This window comes from Ctenopharyngodon idella, chromosome 1, assembly GCF_019924925.1.
Source record: "Ctenopharyngodon idella isolate HZGC_01 chromosome 1, HZGC01, whole genome shotgun sequence".
Taxonomy (NCBI): domain Eukaryota; kingdom Metazoa; phylum Chordata; class Actinopteri; order Cypriniformes; family Xenocyprididae; genus Ctenopharyngodon; species Ctenopharyngodon idella.
In genome coordinates, this window is record NC_067220.1 from 26,768,771 (window position 1) to 26,795,409 (window position 26,639).

The 26,639-nt window shown below is 36.1% G+C and overlaps 1 protein-coding gene across 1 annotated transcript in view; it reads right to left on the reverse strand.

Moving 5' to 3' along the window:
• marchf4a (membrane-associated ring finger (C3HC4) 4a) overlaps positions 1–26,639 on the reverse strand; it is a 51,724-nt gene that overhangs the window by 10,246 nt on the left and 14,839 nt on the right. The window contains exons 2-3 of the mRNA XM_051887870.1: positions 6,977–7,132; positions 2,901–3,093 (exon numbers count right to left, since the gene is read on the reverse strand). Of these exons, the coding sequence (XP_051743830.1) occupies positions 2,901–3,093; positions 6,977–7,132 (349 nt within the window). The remainder of the gene's footprint in view (positions 1–2,900; positions 3,094–6,976; positions 7,133–26,639) is intronic.

Sequence of the window (26,639 nt, forward strand, 5' to 3'; positions counted from 1 at the left end):
TTTCAAATGATGTTCTTCTTAAAATGTTAACACATTTTGCACTGTATGTGACGTCTGTTTTTACATTGTATGTTTATATTTATCAAAACATTTACAAACATTTCCTCATTTTTTAAATACATGGTATATTTTGTTATTTTTACCTGTTTGCACACTTGAATTAACAGTAATTATAAGTAGTTTATGACAAGTTTTGGATACAAAATAAAACGTTTTCTTACTTGCAGATAAATACATATTAAGCGTCTGCATAATCTTCCTTATTGACCAGTGCTGGCTACTTGGCAATTCATAATAATTCATAAAGATGTCAGGCTGAGCTGTAACCCAAGCTCTATCTGTGCGTCTAGTACATTTTACTTTTAATACTTAAAGTCCCCCTGTAGTCAAATATTTTATCTCTTAAAACGCATCTTTGATCACCAAAGTGAAATATTTAAAAAACATTTCCTGTGAAAAAAAAAAAAAAAAAAAAAAAAAAAAAAAAAAACTTTCTTCATGCCTTAAAATAGCCTGAATGTAACTCTACACCCTTGCTTCATTTAATATACACGGATCTATGAATATGCTAATTAGCCACGCCTCCACTCACTCACACGAGCTCAGAGATCCACTCGGTTAACTTACTGAAAGGGTTAGTTCACCCAAAAATGAAAATAATGTCATTTATTACTCACTCTCATGTCGTTCTACACCCGTAAGACCTTCATTCATCTTCGGAACACAAATTAAGATATTTTGATTAAATCTGATGGCTCAGTGAGGCCTGCATTCAAAGCAATGACATTTCCTCTCTCAAGATCCATAAAGGTACTAAAAACATATTTAAAACAGTTCATGTGAGTTCAGTGGTTCTACCTTAATATTATAAAGCGACGAGAATACTTTTTGTGCGCCAAAAAAACAACGACTTTTCAACAATATAGTGATGGGCCAATTTCAAAACACTGCTTCGGAGCTTTACAAATCGAATCAGTGACTCGGAGCGCCAAAGTCACGTGATTTCAGCCGTTTGATAGGAGATCCGAATCACTGATTCGATTCGTAAAGCTCCGAAGCAGTGTTTTGAAATCGGCCCATCACTATATTGTTAAAAAGTCGTTATTTTGTATTCTCGTCGCTTTATAATATTAAGGTAGAACCACTGAACTCACATGAACTGTTTTAAATATGTTTTTAGTAGCTTTCTGGATCTTGAGAGAGGAAATGTCATTGAAACTCTTCTGTCATTTTTGAGCGAGATGCTAACGGTCTAATCAGATTCAATGAACTATGCTAAGCTATGCTAAAAGTGGTACCGCCAGACCCGGAGATCAGCTGAATGGATTCGAAAACGGTAAAACTCAACTGTTTAACTCTAGGGGAGTTGGAAAATGAGCCTATTTTCAAAAAAAGTGGAGTGTTCCTTTAACGTCAGTGGAGAAAGGCATATAGTTCATCATAACATCGTAATATGCATCATACACCCACTATATTGCTAAATCGACCCGATTTTTCATATCAACATAAAAAAAATACACCGGGATAAATTCTCTTGATACTCCCTTGCTTCAGAGCGGTCATGGTTAATGATATGCTAAAGCCCACCGGCACAATGACGTGATTGATTACAAGGTAGTTTGTGATGTCACAAACACCAGCAATTTCAAACTGTGTTTTTGAAACTGTCTTTAGATCACTGCAGTTTTAAACAGAAAATACTCAGCAATGGTGTTGACTTATGAATTTGCACATGGTTTGTCTCAAAACATATAAAAAACACCACATAGATGTATAAACAACATTAAAATCTTGATTTTCACCAAACTTTAACATTAAAAATCAAGTACTTTTGTACTTTTACTAAGTCAAATTGAGAATGAGTACTTTATACTTTTACTGGAGTAATATTTTAAAATGTGTACTTTTACTCAAGTACTTGATTTGTGTACTTCGTCCACCACTGGTAATGAAAGTACCATCTGGAACAGAGAGCAACAGTGGAGCACTAGAAGTAAAAATTCCATTACTTTTCTCAACAGAGAAATAGATTTTTAATGATTTTGCATAAACCTTTCAAGGCAGGCCGACCACTCCCATGAAGCATTGTGAATGAAATAATCAAGTCGGTCTTGCTACACTCTCCAACTTCTTAATTTAGCCGTTCACTGAATTAACTAATGTGATAAGGTCATGTGACAACTATGCAGCAAATTACTGCTTGAAACAGTTATTGTTGTGTACTGTGTTGTGTTTCACATTCTACTTGCTAAAAAAAAAAAAAAAAAAAAAAAAAAAAAATAGTAGCAGTGATCAGTCCTGAGCAGTAATTGGTAAGATTGAGTTTCATTCTTAAATATAGCCCAAGTTTAAGCTAGCATTGCTAGTCTAATAGTTTAAGTCACTTAAAATTGGATGGTTTTAAAACTGTACATATTTATAGCGTGACATCCAGTATATTGTGACCAATTTGAATTTGAATTGGCTTTGAATGGCATCTATGCAGGAATCAATTTCCAGTTCTCAATCTTTCAGCCTTTCCACTTCTATTGTTAGGCATTTTATTCAGTAGATACATAAAAATGCATGATATTAAGTGAAATGCAGCAATTACTCATGGCTCCCTGTAGCTTGCCTGAAAAACACAATCCTTTCAGTTCTGCCTGCACATTAAATTTACTTTTGTGTGTTTTCAGAGGAAAGTGGGCTTGTAATTCAACAGTATGTCTTGTTTCACTGGTTCCAATAGATTTTGGTTACCAGGGAGGCCACTACAGTCACAATGTACTCAAAAAAAAAATTTTTCCCCCTCACAGACAGTGTCTGACACTCTTAGATAGGTAAACAAGGAAACATGTAAAAGCACAGCATTGGTTTTGCTGAGCCAGGTGGCTGCAGTTATTAAGCATCCAATGACCTACCAATGCAAACCAGGTCCATGAAGCCGTACATGGCATAACAGATCTGGAAGAGCAGGTCCTGCCGTTGCCACTTGGCCGAGGGGCTGAGGGAGGACCACACCAGCCAGGAGATACTGGCTATCAGGAACAGGGAACCCAGAACAGCTGCAGCTATCTGTACTTTCTCTATCACTGTCAAAGAGATGGCCTGCCACTAGAGAAACAAACAAACAAACAAAAAAAATAGGATGAAGACAGTACAGTACACATATGAAAAACAAGACACTGCGAAATATTTATATAGTAAACAGATAAAATAAGTGACTTAATATCAGTCAGAATAAAACAGGCTAATAATATAAACAAATGTGCCTTTGGTAATATTACTAGAATTAGTCAGTAAATTATGTCTCGTTTCCACTGAGCGGTACAGTACAGTTCAATACTCTGATCTGGCTTCCGTTTCCACAGCCAACAGTACCCTTGATAGGCGTGGTGTATGCCGGAAAGTAGCGATCGATACCATTAACAACAATGTGCGACACAGTAAACAACAATGGAGGACATAAAGCAGATCTTGTTCTTGCTTCTCGGCATGTGGCTGTTTGTCACAAGAAGAAACGGTATTGTGTTTCAACTTTATTAAAAAATGGTGCCTCGTGTTGTCATTCCCTTTGTAGCGCAAGTGACAATTCTCTGTCAACCAATCAACGTTCTAAAGTTAGTCTAGCTCCACCCTTTAGTACCGGACTACTGTGCTAGGTACCCCACGGAAGGGTCTCAAAAAAGTGGTATGGTACGTTTCGGAATTAGGGTACCATTCACAACTTCTGACAATGGAAACGGCATTGCATACCGTACTGAACTGTACTTTACCATACCGCTCGGTGGAAATGAGGCATTAGATTGATGCAGGGGTATCAAAAGTTTGTAGATCTTTCAAAAGTTTGAGGTCTGTAAGATTTTTGTGAAGAAATTTTATTTAGCAAGGAGGCATTAAATTTATCTAGATTTGTCACACACACACACACAAAATCTAATTAATGCTGTTCTTTTGAACTTTCTATTCATCCTGAAAAAAGTATATCATGGTTTCAACAAAAATATTAAGCAGTGTTTAACTGTTTTCAACATTGATAATAATAAGAAATGTTTCTCGAGCACCAAATCAGCATTTCAGAATTTTAAAATTAAAGTGGAGTAACAGCTGTTAAAAATTAACTTTGCCATCAGATGAATAAATAAATATTAATATATATTTAAAAATACACTTTAAATATATATTAGAATAGAAAACACTAAATTGTAAATGTTATTAATATTTCACAATATTATTGTTTTTACTGTATTTTTGATTAAATAAATGCAGCATTTGTGGGCAGAAGAGACAAATATATATATAAAAAAAAAAATCTTACCAACCCCATCTTTTGAATGGTAGTGGTTTATTATTTTTTGTTTTATTATTCATATCATTATTTTAAAGGTGCACTTGGAAGATCTTTGAGATGAAAATGAATAAAATTCCATTATTGAGCAAGTACATAAAAAAACAAAAACTCTGTTCTTGCCTTACCCAAATTCACTATGTTAAGCTTGCAAAAATGATTTATATTTTGAGCAGTTGGGATGTATTTGGCAAGAAAACTTCAGAATAATTCATTCTTGCAGTTTTACATTATTTCCATAAACTAAAATATGGTCTGTCTACTTGCTCAGGCAACTTAAAAAAAAAAAAGTTTTTTCTGTAATTTTGTCTCAACTACAGATGCAGATAGAGAGGCCAAAGTTCTGTAGTGCACCATTAAAATAACTAAAACAAAGAAGAAAATGTCCTATTTATCATCTGAAGGTCAGATCAAAAGAAAATAAAAAGATAAAAAGTAAAATCAGTGAGAGCAGAAGCTTTGAACCCAGACAAGCAAATGAATCATATGAGCTATCACAATATGAAAGGAATAAAATAACACACTGCTGATGCTCTCAGTATTATGGTGGTACAATAGCATAGTGATGGTATCAGATGGCTATATTCTGGTGCTGAATGACTACCATATTCATATATAAAATATGGTATGCCAAGGTGCACTATATGGCCAAAGTATGTGAACATCACCTTCTAATGAATGTGTTTTTTATTTCTATCGAGTTTAAAGCCATGTAATGTCCAAACAATGGGGCAAACAATGTTTTCTTTTCCAACTTAGCAATGCTCTCTGCACAAAGCAGCATCTATAAAGAAATGATTTACTGACTCTGGTGTGGAGGAACTTGGCTGGCCTTCACAAAATGCCAACCTGAAACTCAATGAACACCTTCGGGATGACTGCGAGCCAAGCCCCATCGTATAAAATCAGTGTCTGACCTCATTGACGCTCTGGAGTCTAAATGAGAGCAATGTTCCCTGCAACCATGTTTTGACATATAGTGGAAAGCCTTGCCAGAAGAGTGGAAGGGAGGATTGATGCCTTATTAATGTCCATGGTTATATGAAATGAATTGTCCATGGTTTTGCTCAACAAACACATTTGGGTGTTGTGTTCAGCAGTGGCGGCTCGTCAGGGGGAGGCAAGGGAGGCACAGCCTACACAAAATTTTGAGGAGAAAATGGGAGAAGGATGATTTAATGTTAATAAAATTCCCAGTTTCATTTCATGTCTCAGAATGTGTATTTTTTGTTTGTAATTTCACCGCTGTAACACCATTACATGTTACTGAAATCGAAAGCACCGCTGTTCTTTTATGAACGTGTTGAATCTGCCGATGTCATTACAACCGCAGTGGATAGAGAAGAGGAACATCCAGAGACGTGCTATGTCTTGTGCCTCAGTTGGTAAAAAATTAGCCAATCACCATCGAGTGTTTTACATTCAGTGCTTAGATGAGTTGAGAAAAAAAAAAAACATCGCAGGGGAGGCTAGCCTCCCTTGGTATATCAACCAATCATCGAAGAGACGTAAATTACGCGAATAACGTGATAGTTTGAACTGCTAACGCTGCACTGTTAATGTATCAGGTATCTTAATTATGGAGAGTAGTGATATTGAATATTTGATCGCCAACAAATTTACCAAGCTATCATTCAAACAGTCTGCAAATTAAAAATGAAGGAAGACAGGAATTGGAAATATAGGCTACAGCAGCCAGCTTCAATAAACGGCCCAATGCGCTCTTTTAACACAGACATTTAAGGAGGGATGGATGTTTGCTTCAAGTGATAGGCTAGGTGAGTGAAATTATATTTGTATTATCTTGTATTTGTGTCATTTTCTTTAAATTTTCTGTCTATAAGTGAGCAAAAAGCCAATTTAAATGAGTTAAGCTAATAATAATAATAATAATCATCCTCGGCAGGGGATCCCCAGACCACTAGAATTTAGTGTGCCTCCTCTATTTTAAAACCCAAGAGCCGTCACTGGTGTTCAGGTTTCCACATACTGTTTTGGCCATGTAGTGCACTGCAAAGAATGGTGGACAGAAATTAAGCAGTTTTACTTGTTTTTTTATTTGGACTTCAGTGTTTTTTCATTTTAGGGATTTTTTTTCTTCACTACATTTCAAAGCATGATAACAAATCTTTCTTTACTTAGAGCCAATTCTTTTCAATGAACTACAACTACTGATTCAATACAAATCACTGAATTAGTCTTGACTGAAATCAAAATTAGCTTCGAACCAGGAGTAATATGATCCTAGGGAGCGCTGCCTTCTACAAAATTCATAATAATGTGAGACTAAGCTCTAACCTATTTAAATTCTATCCTATCTGTGTGACTGGGGCATTAGACCTCTCTCTCTTTAAATAGGTATTCTGAGCAGGAGTATATCAAATAAATAAATAAAATCATATAGATCAGTTTTGTACTTTTAAAACATATACTTTACTATTTAAATTGAAATGGATAACTTTTACTTGAGTAATATTTCATCAGGGTACACGGAATTACAATGGAACATATAAAACAAAAACAAACAAACAAAAAAACAATGATGGTAATAATGGTGTCATAGTATTGTGTCCAGTATAATAATACCTTGTATTTTGTTGTACTAAGTCCACAGAAAGCTCAGGCAAGCTACCTGAAGTTACCAGTTACCTGAAGCGGGTTCTTGGTGCTGATGGCGATGACCTGGTATTTGTAGTAGCAGAGTTCGCAGCTCCAGGATCCTCTCTCACTAATCCACTTTATAAGACAGGGCTCATGAGTGCAGCGAACAGAACCACTACAGCGACATGGGCTCAGCAGCTCCCCCTGCAGGATACAACACATGCTCACATTAGCAGTAGCTAATCTCCCCCGATTTATCAAATAATTCTGAAACCTCTTTATATAAACACTAAGATCGATGATAAATAAGACAACAATATTGTCACACTGTCTCTGGTTCCATACAAAATGCTTGACGTAGATATAAAGATTAAACGAGATGTAGATAGACTAAACGAGACAAAGGTGTGGTTAATCGGTAACTAACAGAGAGTAATTAAGGAAAACTGAAATGAAACACAAGGAACAAAGACGCAGGAACGAAAACACAAAGATACCAAACATAGTTTTGGCAGTGACTATTTGCACTAAGAATTTGCTTTTTAAGGACTACAACAAACTGCTGGTAGGGACTACAACGAGCTTCTTCCTGGGTTAGTGACATCACTAACCCTAAAATTAACATAAACCCTGCCCCCAAGAACACGCAACAAAGGGGGCGAGGCCATGTTGGGCTGCTTTAGAGAAGAGTAGGGATGGGCGATACCACTTATTTTGTTTTCGATACGATACCGATACTTTCAAGGCCAATATCGCAGATATCGATACCGATACGATACCTCTAATATGAACTTATAGATTTTAACATTTATTCAATTATTGAATTACTAAGAGTAAAATGGGTTATGATACCCACTTAACATTATATTTGAAAGACATTTTAACATTCAATATGCCTTAATGCAGTTTATTAGATTATATTTTTGTTTACACATGGTTAAAATGTTTACTTGGTAAACCATGGAAAATCTACAAATAAGCCTACTGTATGCCTAGCTGAACTATGGTCACTGTAGTAATGGCTTATTTTCATAAGGGACTGCCAGTGACAGGCTGTTGCACCCATAAAATGAAACATTTGTATTCTGACAGAACATCAATATGAACTTTTAACGTTCAATTTAAATAAATGTAATCGCACAAACTATGTAGGCTATTATTTAATTTTGTTTATTGTGAAATAACTAATAATAATAATATTATATTTTTCTGTCTTCTGTTAAGCATTGTTCTGGGCTGCGTTTCCCAAAAGCATCAGTGGTTTCTTACGATACTAAACGCAGCCCTGTTTGAATGTAGTGTCGGCAGTGAGCGAACGCTCTCTGTGATTGATTGGTTCTGACTTGCAGCATTTGCGTGTTCAGATGAGCAGGAAAACACTTCTACTATAAATTATTTGTACAATTCAATGCATACTGTATGCATTAAATTTATTGTTAAATAAACAAAATAACTGGTAAAAAAAAAAAAAAAAAAAAACCACACACACACACCTTAGTATCGATATTTTGAGTATCGATACTTTCGATACTCAAAGTCAGTATCGATATATCGATACTTTATATCGATCTGCCCATCCCTAGAGAAGAGGAAGAGTTGTTATAGCAGAGTGTTGTTGCCATGCCGTCATTTTACGCCAGACAGCTTCACAAACGAGGGTCAAATCACAAAAGATTAACATGATGGCACATGCTAGTCGAAGAGTTGAATCAACTCCACAGCAACTACATAAAGGCCACGTACACACTGTAAGTTTCAGGAGTGACGACCGCATTTAAATGCGGGAGTGAATCCCCCAAATTATCATTACATGTGTGTACAGAACACGACTCACTCTCGAAAATGCGATGATTGACAGCTTGGAAACCATAGCGACGTTCTGGCATCTCTTGGTATCCATTATTGTGACCAAAGTAATATTACAGTGATAAAACACTCGTTATTTTCAGTAATTTAAACACACTAACACAGTCGACGGAGGCGTCGTGTGTTGTTTATGCTTGCACAGTCTGTTTTACACAGAGCGCGCTCTTTCTGTGTTGCCATGATCACTCATAAGCGTTTTCGGGCTTGTTGTTTAAGCTTGTCTTATAAAGCTAACGGTTTATGGAGTAATTAAAGCGTGCAGACATGAATCGTTATGTTTTGGTGTTATTTTCAGCATAAAGCATTTGGATTTATTTCGGTTTATTATGGGCTTAATTCTTGTTCGCTGATTTTTCTAGTAAGATCTGGCAACTCGAATAAGTCAGGGCTCGTGCTTTCCCTGTGATTCACCGCGCATAGAGAGACACATCTCCGATGAACGTTAACGTCATTAACAACTAGTTGTTCAGTTCGGTTCCGTACACACTGCATAGAATATCTGTAAATGCGGTTGTCACTACCTGTATTTTTCAGGAGTTAATATGGTAGTAGAATGCGGTTGTCACTCCCGTATTTTACTGAACTGTACAGAACGCGATTAAGTACTAAAAAGTGAACTGACAACCGAATTTAGCTGCAGTGTGTACGTGGCCATTTAGTCCTCTTAACCCTCCTCTGCACACATGTTGATTGCACATGAAAAAAAAAAAAAAAAAAAAAAAAAAATTATATATATATTCCACATCATTTTTTGGTTCATTTGGGAACATTTTAAAACATTTTTAAAACAAATAGTTGTATCTCAGCCAAATATTGTCATATCCTAACAAACCATACATCAATGAAAAGCTTATTTATTCAGCAATTTCAGAACAGTTATGGCTGGTTTTGTGGTCCAGGGTCACAAATATTAACAAGTAGAAGCAGTTGTGACATCTTCATTATTATAACAGTACAGTGTTGTATCACACTAACATTTATATTAAAAAAAAAAAAAAAAAAAAAAAAAACCACATGTAAAACTTTCAAAACATGCTCATCATATAGTCAAGCCATTGTATGTATGAATTGCATTTGAATGTATTTTTGAATGTAAGTTAATAGATCCAGACCAAAACACAAGTGTCACGTCATTGACCCGTCCATTAGTTGAACAAATTATTAATGGGCTCGACTTACGCATCCACAGATACTGGTGGACTGTTACTAGGGACATTACTTTAGTGACCTTCACAAGAACTATACCCAAGAGACGTTCAGTTGGGGAAGATGTTTAACAGTGCTGCTATGAGAGCTATGTCTAGTTGGACTTGAATAGATAATATAAATGCCAGAATCTCTTTTCCACAGCAAAGGGACATCATTTGATTGATTGCTACTTTGCAACCCATGCATGTGAATCATGCATAAACTGAGACAACAAACCTACTGCCTCAAAATCACACGTCTTACTGCAGGCTTAAACATTTCAATTGCTGCATGTCAAAATATCTTCACAGAAGCCTCACAGCAGTATTTACAATATTTCAAAACACAGCACATCTCAAAAGTGCCTCATAGTGAGGTTTGTGTGGGTGACAAATAGTTGCCTAATCCAGAGTGTGTTTATTCTTAGCTCATTTAACCAGTGCAAAGAATATCTGTACATCCGTCCGCTACTGTCAAAATTACAGATTTAATTACACAAGTGCAAACATTCATCAGAGCAAATTCCTTTAATTAACACCATTGCTTTGTGAATAGGAACCAGACACAATGACATCATCCATCATTTGGCCTTACAAACACATACACATACATACATACATCCACACATCCCCACACCATAATGAGGGATGATCAGATAAAAGCATACGTTGGGTCCCTGGCAGCAATGTGCTGGGACTTGCTCACTGATTGGAGCAGAGTCAAACTGATCCCTGTGGCACCGATAGAAATTACCTTCCTGTGCTGATCAGACTTGGTGCACTGTCTCTTTTATATTGCTTCAGTTTAGCACCTAGATAAGAAGGACTGAATTTCCATATGCATAAATTATTTACTCAGAGCATTCTTAAGAAAAAGACGTTTAGGGAGAGATCAGGACGGCAACTCAACTTCCCTTCAAGTTTTGCAGCGTAAGAAAACACAGATCACTACTTTGCCCTGGAGCTCTGAGGAGCAGTGCTAATGAGCGTTGTTTCCAGCAGTCGGCTTTATGTCCCTCACTGAACTGACACACTCATTTTGCTCTACATGCACACAGTTATGACCGTTGTCTTTAACAAGACACTCATTCATAAACTGCTGAAAAACTAGTACCAATTTTGCTCACATATCTCTTGTAAAACCGGAAATTTGTTGCTCAGCTGCTGCAGTTCAGTTTTACTTTCACTGGCACAAATCAAGATTAGAGGGGACAGCTGCTTAGATTTTTGTCTGTTCATTACTGTCACATGGCTTTGGAAGACTTAAAATATTGTCGCTGTAGGCTGGAAACCTTGTATGCCCAAAACCACTACTTTTCAGGAAATGGAAAAACACTGTATTTTAAAAATAATTAAACTGTCAAAGTTGATATTGTGGCTTTATATATGGTCAGACACTTGCATGTGTCATTATATTATTAACAGTTTACCAAAATCAAGCTCCAGTGGTTGTGTCATCCAAAATTGTAACTAGGTTTTTGACCAGCAAATTTCTGAGAAATTTGGATGTTTTGTCCAAATTTTATTTGGTCATTACAATAGCCACATCTAGGCCAGTAAGTGTATCGCATTACGATTTCATTAAGTTTACTGTAGCTATGTGGGTGCTCAGTTTTCTTCTCTCATTTGGCCCAAATCCCATGTTATAAAAGATGTTATAAAAAAAGTGCTACACACAGGCTATTTAAAGGTGCAATATGTAAGAATTTTGCAGTAATATATCCAAAAACCACTAGACCAGTGTTATACATTTCGTTCACTTGAGTACTCACAATATCCCAAATGTTTTCAACTATTTGTAAATTGCAATTGCAATTTTAACCAAGGCTCCGGGACGTGTGAGTCGCCGCCTGTCAATTGCTTCATACCCGCCTTACCCTCCGTTTCCGGTTTTATTTTGTAGAAACCATGGAAACACCAAAGATGCTTTAATATATTACATGTTTTAATAGACAAGAGAACAACTGTTTGGTTACATTTATAGACAGAAAACTAATTGTTGTTATATAGCTCAACACATTTAGTCTTACTGTTTAAATCTAATTTTCTTGATTTTTTTGCGAGTACCATGCCTTTACCATGCCTCAGAGAAAAACACTATTTTGTCAAGTGGCTTACATAGCATAATAAGATGCAGCTTTATTTTTAGTAGCAGTCATACAGAATTTTCTCCATCATTCAATACGTTTTAAAATTAATTGCATGCCATCCATCAACAAAAGCCATCAAGCATTTAATATGATATTCTTAAATCGATCTGTCTTACAGCAGTGTGTCTCAAACAAGTGTCTCACAGCAGCCACCGAGCGAACGCACAGAGTAATGTTATAACATCATTTTCAATACATTCAAATGTATCTAATATAATAAACAGAGCTGCGTTACCTCATACTCATGACCGGAAAAGCGGAAGCGGCGCCGGCGACTGTGGCATAATAAAAGTTCCGCTGCTCGTGATGCGTGTGTTGCGCAATCGCTCCAGCAACACTCGGTCCTGCTCTGCTTCATACTACAGTAAAGTTAATAATCGCATACATGAACATGATTTCTTACCGAGTCCTATCCCGATTATTTCCACCGGCTGCGATGTTATCGCAAGCCAAGAGGGTCAGAATTACGCTATAGATTAATCGCGTTTACAGTCAAACGCCGTCAAATACGGCGTTTTAAACAGTACATGCGCCGCAAAATACGCCGTTGTGATTATCTTGCCATATGACGCCGTAAAAAACACCGTTTTGGTTGCACAGCGCACGCATCTTTTACGGCGTTTTGTTTATAGTATAATGAGTCACGCCCACTGATTTCCACAGCCAGTAGGTTTGAACGGTTTTCACCCAATCAATGGTAAACTGAGTCAGACCAGACCAATTCAGCACGGATCATTTTAGCCAAAGGAGTCCCCTATGAATTGATAGGATATGTGGGCTACAATAGCCTATAGAGAATGAGAATGTTGCGTCACAGCGTTTTCACTCTCGTTGCATTTCGGGAAGGCGTCGCCATATTAGAAGGATACGCTATCCGTTGCCATGGTTACTTTGACAGTGAGACCGTCAAGACCGAGAGAAATAGCGTGATATTTGTTTGCAATTTTGCGATACGCCGCAGTTTCTTGGAAATAAATGGATAATGAGGAAGCGAAAGGGGCTCTATCGGGAGAGACTAAATAACACCGCCAAGCGTCGCCAAGGGACATTCTAAAACGCGTAACGTGGCTTAATGTACTAAGACAGTGATATTAACAGACCAAACTCAGTAAACATCATACTGATGCATGTAGACCTACAAAAAAAAAAAAAAAAAAAAAAAATCTGATGAGTCCTGAATGATCTCAACGCGTTTAATAACACGTTAAGCCTTTTCCTCCCATAGAAAACCGTTATAAGAAAACGCTTAATATGGCTTAATGTACTAAGAAAGACAGTAATAACAGACCAAACTCAGTAAACATCATACTAATAAAGTAAAGCAGTTGAGCCCATAATGTGAACGCAACGTGTTTAAATTCACGAGCGTTTTCCTCACATAGAAAACTGTTGAGAAACGTCGCTTAATGTAGCCTACTAAGTGATATTAAAAGATCAAATTCGGCACAAACCAATTTTTCTGTATATTATGCTTTATAGTGTTTACTAAGTTTGGTGTTTTAATGGCACTGTCTTTTCCTTGATGGGAGGAAAACACCCAGCAAACACAAAACGTTTTTACAACTTTTCACAACGTTGTATTTTGGTTGCAATTAGGTAATGTTGTAGTACAACGTTTTAAAAACGTTTTTAAAATAAAAAAATAAATAATGTAACCAAAATAACACGTTTTAAAAACGTTGTGAAAATACCAAGCTGGTATGTTTTCTTTAAAACAGTACAGCAGGTCTACTAATATTAGTATTGGGTCTTAATATTGTAGAACGGCATGAGGGTGAGTAATAATAATGACATAATTTTCATTTTTGGGTTTACTATCTCATTAAGACAGTTCCTAGCTGCCACCTACTGGCACAACAGTGTAACCTGCAATGAAAGCGCTGAAAAATCGAGAAATCGCAAACATACATTTTCTCAAAATCAGGTATTTATTGAACAATAATAGCCATTATAAACTTCTTATATACAGTGGGTACGGAAAGTATTCAGACACCCTTACATTTTTCACTCTTTATATTGCAGCCATTTGCTAAAATCATTTAAGTTCATTTTTTTTCCTCATTAATATACACACAGCACCCCATATTGACAGAAAAACACAGAATTGTTGACATTTTTGCAGATTTATTAAAAAAGAAAAACTGAAATATCACATGGTCCTAAGTATTTAGACCCTTTGCTGTGACACTCATATATTTAACTCAGGTGCTGTCCATTTCTTCTGATCATCCTTGAGATGGTTCTACACCTTCATTTGAGTCCAGCTGTGTTTGATTATACTGGTTGGACTTGATTAGGAAAGCCACACACCTGTCTATATAAGACCTTACAGCTCACAGTGCATGTCAGAGCAAATGAGAATCATGAGGTCAAAGGAACTGCCTGAAGAGCTCAGAGACAGAATTGTGGCAAGGCACAGATCTGGCCAAGGTTACAAAAAAATTTCTGCTGCACTTAAGGTTCCTAAGAGCACAGTGGCCTCCATAATCCTTAGATGGAAGACGTTTGGGACGACCAGAACCCTTCCTAGAGCTGGCCATCCGGCCAAACTGAGCTATCGGGGGAGAAGAGCCTTGGTGAGAGAGGTAAAGAAGAACCCAAAGATCACTGTGGCTGAGCTCCAGAGATGCAGTCGGGAGATGGGAGAAAGTTGTAGAAAGTCAACCATCACTGCAGCCCTCCACCAGTCAGGGCTTTATGGCAGAGTGGCCCGACGGAAGCCTCTCCTCAGTGCAAGACACATGAAAGCCCGCATGGAGTTTGCTAAGATGGTGAGAAATAAGATTCTCTGGTCTGATGAGACCAAGATAGAACTTTTTGGTATGTGTGGAGAAAACCAGGCACTGCTCATCACCTCCCCAATACAGTCCCAACAGTGAAGCATGGTGGTGGCAGCATCATGCTGTGGGGGTGTTTTTCAGCTGCAGGGACAGGACGACTGGTTGCAATCGAGGGAAAGATGAATGCGGCCAAGTACAGGGATATCCTGGACGAAAACCTTCTCCAGAGTGCTCAGGACCTCAGACTGGGCCGAAGGTTTACCTTCCAACAAGACAATGACCCTAAGCACACAGCTAAAATAACGTAGGAGTGGCTTCACAACAACTCCGTGACTGTTCTTGAATGGCCCAGCCAGAGCCCTGACTTAAACCCAATTGAGCATCTCTGGAGAGACCTAAAAGTGGCTGTCCACCAACGTTTACCATCCAACCTGACAGAACTGGAGAGGATCTGCAAGGAGGAATGGCAGAGGATCCCCAAATCCAGGTGTGAAAAACTTGTTGCATCTTTCCCAAAAAGACTCATGGCTGTATTAGATCAAAAGGGTGTTTCTACTAAATACTGAGAAAAGGGTCTGAATACTTAGGACCATGTGATATTTCAACTTTTCTTTTTGAATAAATCTGCAAAAATGTCAACAATTCTGTGTTTTTCTGTCAATATAGGGTGCTGTGTGTACATTAATGAGGAAAAAAAATGAACTTAAATGATTTTAGCAAATGGCTGCAATATAACAAAGAGTGAGAAATTTAAGGGGGTCTGAATACTTTCCGTACCCACTGTATTATATAATATATACTATTTAAGTTCCGATGCCTATATATCTGTAATTTGTGTTGAAAAAAATCCTTAAAATATAAGCATTAGTTTTAGTGCAAACAAGTAATAAGATTAAAATATAATTATTATAATAATCACAATAAAATAATTTGTATCTAGTTAAAATGAAATACTTTACAATTTACAAATGGAATGTTGTTTTTTCTTCTGTTATAACATCTGTGCTCTGAAATTTCTTGGAATTTGTTAATGATCCCATATTTAAATTCGCCAGTCATTGCATAATTTTCATGTGTTTTATTTATTTACATATTTATATTTTTTTCATATCATGTTACTTTTTTGTGAATAAATATGAGTGACAAAATTTGTGTGTAGTATAAATTATTAGGCCTACATATATGATAATGTAGGCTAATACAATGGACAACAACCAGAGGTCCGTGCTAAAGGTAAGGTGGTGAAATGTAAAAAACGTGCTGCTGAATATTCAGATTTACAGAAATGTTGTAAACTGACATAATAGCTTATGACGAATTATAAAGAAATATAAAAAACACCACTTAATGTATTTATCTTACTATATGTTGTTTTATATATTTGTTTTATATGGTTTTAGTCATTTTATTTGGAAAGAACACTGTAAAGAAAACATTTTGATGGCAGCATGTGAAGTACCAGTTTGGACGTGGTAAGTACGTTTTTAAAACGTTGCAAGGAGACATTCAGACGTGATAAAAACGTTATAAAGACGTTTCTGCAACGTTGTGAAAAAATGTATTTATAACGTGAAAAAAACCCGACATCTGTCGTATTAAATACGTCCGATTAAAACGTTATCACGACCTTTTCACAAAGTGAAAAAAAAAACGTTTTTACAACGTTATTGTGTTTGCTGGGCACGTGTAATTAAGTGTGTTGCGTTCATATTCTGGGCTCATCTGGTTTTCTGTCCGTAGTATGCTTTATTATGGTGTTTTGGTTCGTTAATAAACTGTCTTAGTAAATTAAGGCACCCCCAGTTTGTGTGTCCTGGCGCCGGCTCTGTCCTGACATCGTCAATTACCTGGTTTATGGTATCAGTGCCTACACAATGCAAGAGTTCAGACCCTTTAAGCAATTAAAAGCCAATTTTCAAGTTTAAGTTATTAGCAAGCAGCATTCTTTAGAGAAAACTGCTTGACATCACTAACCAGTCTATGACTCAGTAGGCGAAAATATTATTTTTACAATAATAAGCATCAGAACTGTCATAGTAGTGGAGTGTAACCTTCCTTAGCAAGTATGACTGAGCTCTCGCATTTTACAGGTTTGTGGGTTCGTAAGCAGAGTTGTTCATATGCTTTTAATGATTTAAAGGGTCTGAACTCTTGCATTGTGTAGGCACTGATACCATATAAACCAGGTAATTGGCGATGTCAGGGTATGTGACAGGTGTTGGTGCTTCTGGGTCTTTGGCAGGTCGCACGGGTCGATGCTTTTAAAGTCAAGCATTTTCTCTAAATGACGCTGCTTTGGCGGTGTTATTTAGTCTCCCCCGATAGAGCCCCTTTCCTTTCACTTTCTCCTTCTCCATGTATTCTCATAAAACTGCGCTGTATCGCATTTTATTTTATTTATTAAATTAATCTGCTCTCTCTCTCTCTCTGTTGCTCTTTATCTCGGGCTCGCTGAAGAAGTTACCATAGCAACGGATAGCGTATCCTGCTAATATGGCGGCGCCTTCCCGAAATGCAACGCGGAGTGAAAACATCGTGACATAACTCCTCATTCTCTATAACTTTGTGGATATTTTCATCTAACATTAAACATATTAATTAAAGATCGCACCTCTTTATCTTAATGCTAAGATTTCATGTCCAGCAATACGTACCCCATTCTTTGTATTTAACCCAGATACTTTTCACGCTAGTAAAAAAACTGAACACTATAGCTTTAAGTAATATTTCCAAAACGAGGAATTATCCCTAGTATAACAGAAGCGAGATAGTGGCTGTGTCCGAAATCGCCCCCTATACCCTTAAATAGGGCACTATTTGAGGGGACAGCCATTTGTAGTGGTGTCCGAAACCACAGTGGACCATGTTGAGTGCACTCATTCAATCCCACAATGCACTGCAATAACGAGTGTACAACCGATACCCGCTCAACTGCTAGAGAATACCCATAATGCACTGTGAGAGTCGCGTGCTGAATGAATTCCCGCGTCTCGCCAGGAGATGGCGCCCGCAGCTGAATCAATCATCCATTCATTTTCCAAACCGCGCTGGTCCAGTATAATATCATACAGGTATAATTTCCTTTTTAATTGATCATTAAATCGTTTAATTAAGGTTTGTACATGCTAGTTTTCATGGCAGGGTTTAACATAAATATTCATTACTACTGGAGCTGCCAGTTTGCTACATTTTAAATGATTATTAAACAGCAAGCACAAACTATGCAAAATCGGCAGCCCTTCCGGAGCACTCAGTGTCCGAATTCACTCACTCGTTTCATTCACTTCTTCAAGTGGACTAATGTAGGGAATAGTGAATAAGGGTATAGGGGGCGATTTCGAACACAGCAAGTGTTTAAAAGTTGTGCAACATATCATGTCGTAGCTTAGTTGATAGCCTGCTTGTTAAAGTGCCCGACTCCCAAACCGCATCGATCGCTGGTTCGTGGTCCACTCTTAGCAGGTCTGGTTTGAAAGAGTGTATTTGCTATGTTAAAGAAATAAATAAACTTTTTTTTTTTTTTTTTTTTTTTTTTTTTCTAGTGTAGACGACATGCGAACTAAATGGTTGTAATTCATGAATGCTTTGGAATACAGATCTAAGGTCTACTTTGAAAGAAGACATTTGGCAAATTATTGCTGAAGTGGAATCACTAAAAAAAATTAAATATGAAAAAGTTATTTAAGTTTAAATGTATTATGAAAATGTACAGAATTATTATGTTTTTCTTTTATTAAAAATGTATGAATAAATATGTTTTAGCCCAAAAATAAATAAATAAATAATATTAAGTCTAACCAAGTTTTATGCAAAAAAATGCATTTTCTGAGAAACTTTTAGCTGCTAGAGACCAGAAACTAGTATATTATTGCGATATATATATATTTTTTAATTTAATTAGAAAATTAACATTATAATTCTGACTCAAGACATGAGGATAGGATACATCATTTCATACAACATTTAGCTTTTTTTTTTTTTTTTCTTTTTTGATGCACACTCTTGTCAGAAATTAATCAAATACTGTTCCTACATAATTTATATTGTAAAACACTGGTCAAACATGTATTCTGAGACTTGTAAGCTATATCTTTTCAACGATATAACCTATAGTTTGTTGTGATTCGATTAGAATATAAAGTAAACTTGAGTGTTCCACTGTCACAACGGGAAACTAAAAATTGACACTGCGGGCAAGCATCCTCCTGCAATGGTAGGTGTATCGTGGTTGATAAACACCATCAAAATGACGTTGATCGATGTATAAATTGATATAGGCTAATCCCACGACATGAAATTCAGACAATTTCATGTTCTGAATTCATGTTGAATTCGAGGCTTTGAGAGACCCAGTGACCGCGACACCAAATGGAAGATCTGCAGGGTTTTAAATAATTATCCAAATACTATGTGAAATAGCCTATAGCCTAATTTTATATTTTCGACTAACAGAGAAAATGAGGGAAGCATCCCAAACGATTAATCTTAATGGGGCAGTCAAGCAAGAAGATTAATCAGGAAAAAAGCGAACACTGTAAACGGCAGCAAAATTATAGCCTACAGTTTGGAGCTTCAGACACATTGAAACCCATAGGCCTACAAATAATATTATCACAGTTATATTCATTCTTAATCACCATGAACTTTCAGTTTGTTTACATTTGTCACGTGTTCGTTCAGTTCTCCCGCTCCTCATAGTTCATTCCGTTCAGGTGATCATTCATCTTGTTTGAGTCACTATATAAGTTCTCACTTCACAGTCAGTCTTTGTCCGACTAAAGACCAGGCTGACCTTGTCATAGACCAGAAATCTTTTTTTTTTTTTTTTATCTTTTAAAGTTATGGAAATTATTTTGCATTGTCCTTCAAAATTCGGTTAACGGCTTTGTTCAGACCGAACTTCTCCCACAAACGGTGGACTTTTTTCAAGTAATTTGTTTTACTCTAAACTGGACAAAAATAAAAAGGGCAAAAATATTTTAGTCTTCATGTTACAAAAATATATTGGATATGGCGAAAAGTATTAAAGTTATTTAATGAATAAAATGTAATATGAATAAAACATGAAAAAAAAAAAAAACAGTAGCCTTTGTTAAAATATTATATTTTTTCTATGTTGATTATGGAAAGAGAACAGCATGAGTAAGATAGGATCATAAGATGCGCGATATGTCGGGAGACATTGAATGGGTCAGACATGATTTTGACCACTTCATTAAGTTTTGTTTTGTAGAAAGCCTTTCTTTAAAATGAATTTCGTTTTGTATAAATTATCTTAATTTTAATCAATGTTTCATCAACCAATATAAATAAGAAGCAAATATAGCAGACAAAAATAGCCTAATCATGACATGGAGGCGCCGGCGCGATCACCTTTGTTGCACCTGAAATGGAGCGCGTCTCTTAAATGAACCGAAACTCAGGAACTGTGTGAGTGAGTCCAAGAAGAATCGCACAGGTTTTAGCCAGATTGCAAACACGACTTGCTGGCCCTCCAAAACAATGCTGATCCTCCTCACTGCAGACAAAAATGTTCAGAAGGTTATGTGCTACAGGAGATATTGCAAAGACTATAGAATAACAAAAGACATATCACTCGTATTGTTTTCAGTGAGAGAAAGTGTAACGCGAAATATGGCGGAATAAGTCCCGCCTTCAAAATAAGAGCCAATCGCCGACTGGTAAAGTCATCGCGTCACTGCAGCTGCAGTTAGAAGCACCAGTTTCTATAGAAACAGTCAGACGCGCGCCTCCGAAATGAGGCACAAGAGACGTACATTTAGGTCTGCGCATGCGCATTAGCTTGATCCAGCCTAAAAAAATACAGTTTTTTTGTCATGATTCGAGCGTTTGGAAAAAAAAAAAATTATGAGACAGTTGTTGTCAGATTTCATTGGTGATTTCAAATATGAAATTTAATCCAAAGCTTGGCAAACAGCTTTGGAGAATTTGATGTTTCCCCATTCAAAGAGATAGGAGTTGCACTTGCATGCCCGAGGCGTTTCAAAGATGGCCGCCAAGTGATATGACTTGTCTTAAATGGACTTTGGATATTTATATTGCTGCACATCTCCATTTTCACACTATAAAACAAACATGTATTTTATCTTAAATCTTTCCAGCATTAACTATAATGTTGATTTGTTTAAGGTTTTAACAAAACATGTAGGTACAAAATGCATCCAGGGGTGCATTTATCAAAAGCATCATAAATAGCATATCGCTATCATTTTAGCTATCGTAGCACCAAATAGCAACAATGGTCTCCACGACCAACTCACGATGCTCACGAGTCATTCTACGAAACGGGTGTCATTTCCACTTTGCATTTTTTAAAATTTTCATTAAGAACAAAATTTTTTTAAACAAACCTACAACTTGAAATATATGTTAATCCTCCAAAAAACATATTTTCCCACCTCAGGCACAAAATCTTTATCAATATTATCCTTTTTATTCAGGCAAGGAAGCCATTCTTGTACCACCCCGTCACAGACAATATGTATGCCATTGAAGTAGTAAAACAAGAAATAGATTTTTAAAATCTAATGTTTTCTAATAGTAAAATGTTCCTTTTTTGGAAACCATCAATAGAAAGTCTGTAATTTTTTTTTTTTTTTTTAATTCTTAGATTTTTAATCTTGAAATATGAATTTGACGTTTCAATGGCCTCATTGTTTGTAATGAAAAAATGAATTCACTTAAAAAATACAAATAAAGTTACATTTATCTGAAGTCCACACAACAAGAACATCATTCAACATTAATTTATGTAATATTTCATTTTCTTTCCATAAACTTTTAACAAATTGTCCCAGTGACTGGGTGGTAAATGTGACGGGGTGGTTCACTGTGACAGGGTGGTATGGACAAAGTGTTTCTCTATATGATCTGCTGGTTTTAAACTTTAAAAACTGGGGGAGGGGAGACATTCAAGACATTGAGTAAAAAGTGTGTGAGTAATATGGTGAGTGAGTGAGTGAGTGAATAAGTGAATGAATGAACCAAACAGTGTTGCCAAGTCTGCGGTTTTCCCGCAGAATTGGGCTACTTTTACACTGTTGCCGCAGGTTGTTTTTCATGTTCACGGGTTGAAGCAAGCCCAAATAACATGATATTTAGCCCTTGGAATGCACATTTTACCAAGGGAACCCTGCCAAAAAAAAAAGTTTTACCCCCCAGAATGTGATTTTTATTGGGGGACATTTTGGGATGAAATTTCAAATCTCCCATGTGGTCAAGTTTCTCACCTAGCATACATGCATTCAATCTGAAATATAACTTTCTTTGTTTTAATAATGTAAAAAAAAATAATAATAAAAAACAGTTTTCCCTATCTATTTTGCATGACGGGGTGGTAGGTTTCAGCTTGACCGGCCCTGCCTAACATGAAAAAGCAACAAATAAAGAATGTAAAAAAAAATAGTTGCCTGCTTTTGTTCTTGGTGGCTATAAGCCTCAAGTTATGTCATTTCGGCTTTGTGATGTCATTTGAAGGAACAGTGCATTATTTATAGATAAAACAAGTTAGTGTGACGGGGTGGTAGAAGTCAAACTGAGGGACGCACACAAATCATGAAATATTTACAAAAAAAATAAGGTTTATTGTGAATAAAAATATCTTATGTAAACAGGGACACACATATAATCCTGAAAACAGTATATGGTTGAAAAAAATATATAACTTATTTGGTGATATTTTAGATGCAACTGTCATGTTGGTTAACACGGACATGTGAAATTGGCTATGTAATAATAAAAAATGATTAAAAATAGTATGCTAGTCTTCAAAAAAAGCATTTTGTCATATATCATACAAAGAACACTTGAATTAATAACTTTAAGCTTTGGAAACAGACTTTGGGACATTTTTTTGTGCCTTATGCATCTGATCAAACGTTGCTGACCCAAATGGCACCCGTTTCATAGAATGACTCAGTAACTGTTCTTGATACTTATTTTGTACTCCTGGATGAGGTCATCCTCTTCACCCAGCAACTGACCAAGTGACAGATGACACCGTCTCCCCAGCTAACAATTTTTGGTTGCCAGAACGTTCCCTGAACGTTAATTTTTGGTTCCCAGAATGTTGGTTTTTGGTTCCCAAAACGTTCTTTTTTAAATTTTGTTTTTGGTTAGCCAGGAAAGTTTTCTTAATGGAAATATATAACGTTAGTTTTTTTAATAACATTATTATTTTGGGATTGCAAATTTCAAATGAGTTCTAATGGATATTATGATATAGCTCAATCAGCTGGATGTTGTCTTTCGATGGCCTTTAAATATGTTTATCATATAAAAAATAATTACTATGACATTCTATTTTCTAACTGACAGTGTAACTGAAACACCAAATTCTACAATATATTAATAGATAAACAAAACAAGGTGGATATCGTAAAAATCATCTCGCAAAAAAAGATAAGGCTCTTTTTGTTTCTTTAACATAGCAAATACACTCTTTCAAACCAGACCTGCTAAGAGTGGACCACGAACCAGCGAACGATGCGGTTTGGGAGTCGGGCACTTTAACAAGCAGGCTATCAACTAGGCTACCACATGATATGTTGCTCAGTTTACCATTGATTGGGTGAAAACCGTTCAAACCTGCTGGCTGTGGAAATCAGTGGGCGTGACTCATTATACTATAAGCAAAACGCCATAAAAGACGTGTGCGCTGTGCAACCAAAACAGCATTTTTTACGGCGTCATATGGCAAGATGGACGGCGTAAAAAGTGGCGCTTTTCATGCACACTAAAACGCCGCCAAATACGGCGTCATTGACGTATTTTCGCGCGTTTTTTACGCCGTTTGTAATCACAACGGCGTATTTTGCGGTGCAAATACTGTTTAAAATGCCATATTTGACAGCGTTTGACTGTAAACGCGATTAATCTATAGCGTAATTCTGACCCTTTTGGCTTGCCATATGATGTGAAGACCACATGTCCCAAGATTCCACGCTCAAATACTGTAATGCATTACTTTTAAATGTAACTTTCACCAACACTGGTCATTATAGACAACAAATTAAAATTATTCACATTTTCACAGATTCTACAAGGGGTTCACAAACTTTCAAGTAGCACTGTATATATATATACAGTGCTGCTTGAAAGTTTGTAAATAATTTTAACAAATTAAGAGGGATCATTCAATATGCATGTTATTTTTTTTATTTCGTACTGTCCTGAGTAAGATATTTTATATAAAAAATGTTTACATATGCTCCACAAGACAATAAAATAGCTGAATTTATAAAAACGACCCGCTCAAAAGTTTGTGAACCCTTGATTCTTAATACTGTGTGTGGTTACCTGGATGATTTTTTTGTTTTGTGATGGTTGTTCATGAGTCCCTTGTTAGTAATGATCATGAATCATCCAGGTAACCACACACAGTATTGAGAATCAATAAACTTTTGAATTGGGTCATATTTATGAATTCAGCTATTTTTTTTGTCTTGTGGACTTTATGTAAACATTGTTTATGTAAAATATCTTACTCAGGACAGTACTAAATAAAAAAGGACATTTTGTATGATCCCTCTTATTTTGTTAAAATTATTCATATTTTCACAGATTCTGCATTTGTGAAAAAGTAATGCAAAAGTAATGGAGTAATGCAGCTAGTTACTTTTTTAGGGAGTAATGCAATACTGTAATGCATTACTTTTAAATGTAACTTTCACCAACACTGGTCATTATAGACAACAAAGTATAGATGCAAATAAGAGATTCACTGCAGTCAGCTTCTTTGATTGTAAAGACTTTTTGTGAGAATGCAGAACTCATGAGCTCACACTGAAATGATTGACAGTTTCAGTGATTATACAAGAAGTGTTCTTTGATTGCTTTTTGAGTATAAAGAATTCACAATTTGAATAAAGCATTTTTTTCATGCATGCTAAGGTCATGAGTTGAGCTCCCATGAACACATACAGTAAACTGATATAATATACCTTGAATATACTGTAAGTGATTAAAATGCAACAACAACAACAAAAAATATTTAAAATCCACGTAAGGGTCTTTATGGGTTTGTTGGTTTAAAAGTTGTTTAAACATTATTTGGAGATATTGTCTGCATTTTCTAGAAAACAAAACTCACTTGTAACCACATTAGTACATCAGAGCCATGATTTGCCCAATATGATGGTAGTCGTGGGAAAGAAATCTTAATTTGTGGGTATATCTTTATTTTATTTATTTATTGGCATGTCATGTGCAGGGCTCCATACAGCGTATTTCCAGTTTTGCAAAAATGTATGTATACTGTATGTCATTGCTGAGCAACTGTTCTTTTTTTCCCTAAAACCAATCATAATAAAGCATTCATGTAGTGCAATTCTTAGAATGGGTTTCATAATGCCCAGTTTTTTACTTGCGTGGAGTTTTCAAACTTAACAGTAAACAATAAACAGTTTATTATGAAGACAATTCCTGAAATGAGCACCAGACCTTTTCATTTCAACTTGGGAAATGAACAGGTCTGACCTAGGTAAAAGCATCTTTAAAATAAAACTACATTTCATTATATCATCGTATAAGGCAGAACTTTTCAACTGGGTGACCACAGGCCAAATCTGGCCCTTCACTCATGTTTTATTGCACACTGATTGATTCTGATGAAACTGCGGTGCTGCTCGATACATCAGAAAACCCGTGGTGAGTTCAACAGTGCGCTGAGGTCATCAATTACCAATCTGTGGTCCAGATCCAGAATGGAGTGAGTGTGTTTAATACATTTCTGGCCATAGTTCAAATATGCTATTTTGCTCAAACACATTCTAACCCACATATTTGACTGCATCTTTATCCAATCAAATGCATTTATGCAAATTATTCAGCTGTGGACAAACCTTCAACAACTTTTGTTGTGTCATATTCAACAAAAAAGAAATTGATGATTACACCTGAACAATCGAAGAAGAATGAAAAGAAGAGTTTTCTTTCTCTATCCCCAGTTTATTTAAAATTACAGTTCTATAATAGATGGCCAATTTTTGGTTGTTATTCTCAAACATAATGGACATAAAGTCATGTTTATGTCTTGTGATGTTTAGTTTTTCATGTTAACACATTAGTTAAATGTTGTGTTAAAATTGATCAATAATTCATCTGAAAATGGTTGTTCCTTTGCAAGTTTTCTGGCCTCCGCATAAACTTGTTGAAGAATCCAGGTGTGTAAGGTCATATCAATATGTCTGCAGACCTCTTTATGAAAACCAGACTGTTTTCCAGCGTAGACTTGGTCGCGACTATTCAAGGCTGGTGTAAATGTAAAGAGGGCCTGAACAAAACATTTGTGTCTTTGTGTTCTCCCATTTAAAGTTGACCTTTATCAATGTTTTACTAAAAGTGCATTTTAAAGTATAAATTAGGTTACGCAACCTTTTCCATTTAGTCACAGAAACAAAAGGGGAAAAGTTTCCTTTCAGAGCTCTGGAAAAACTTTCATATAAACATAAACCATTCTTTGGCAGCAACTATTAAATATATGAAGTTTTTTCTCCTTTTTTAAAAGTTGATAAACCTATATACACTGTATAAAAAAATTGATGAAATTTACTATTAAAGGGATAGTTCACCCAAAAATGAAAATTATTCTATGATTTACTGAAGCCATCATAGGTGTATATGATATATATCTTCTTTCAGACGAACACAATCTGAGATATATTTAAAAAATATCCTTAGTCCTCCAAGGTTTATAATGGTTGTGAAT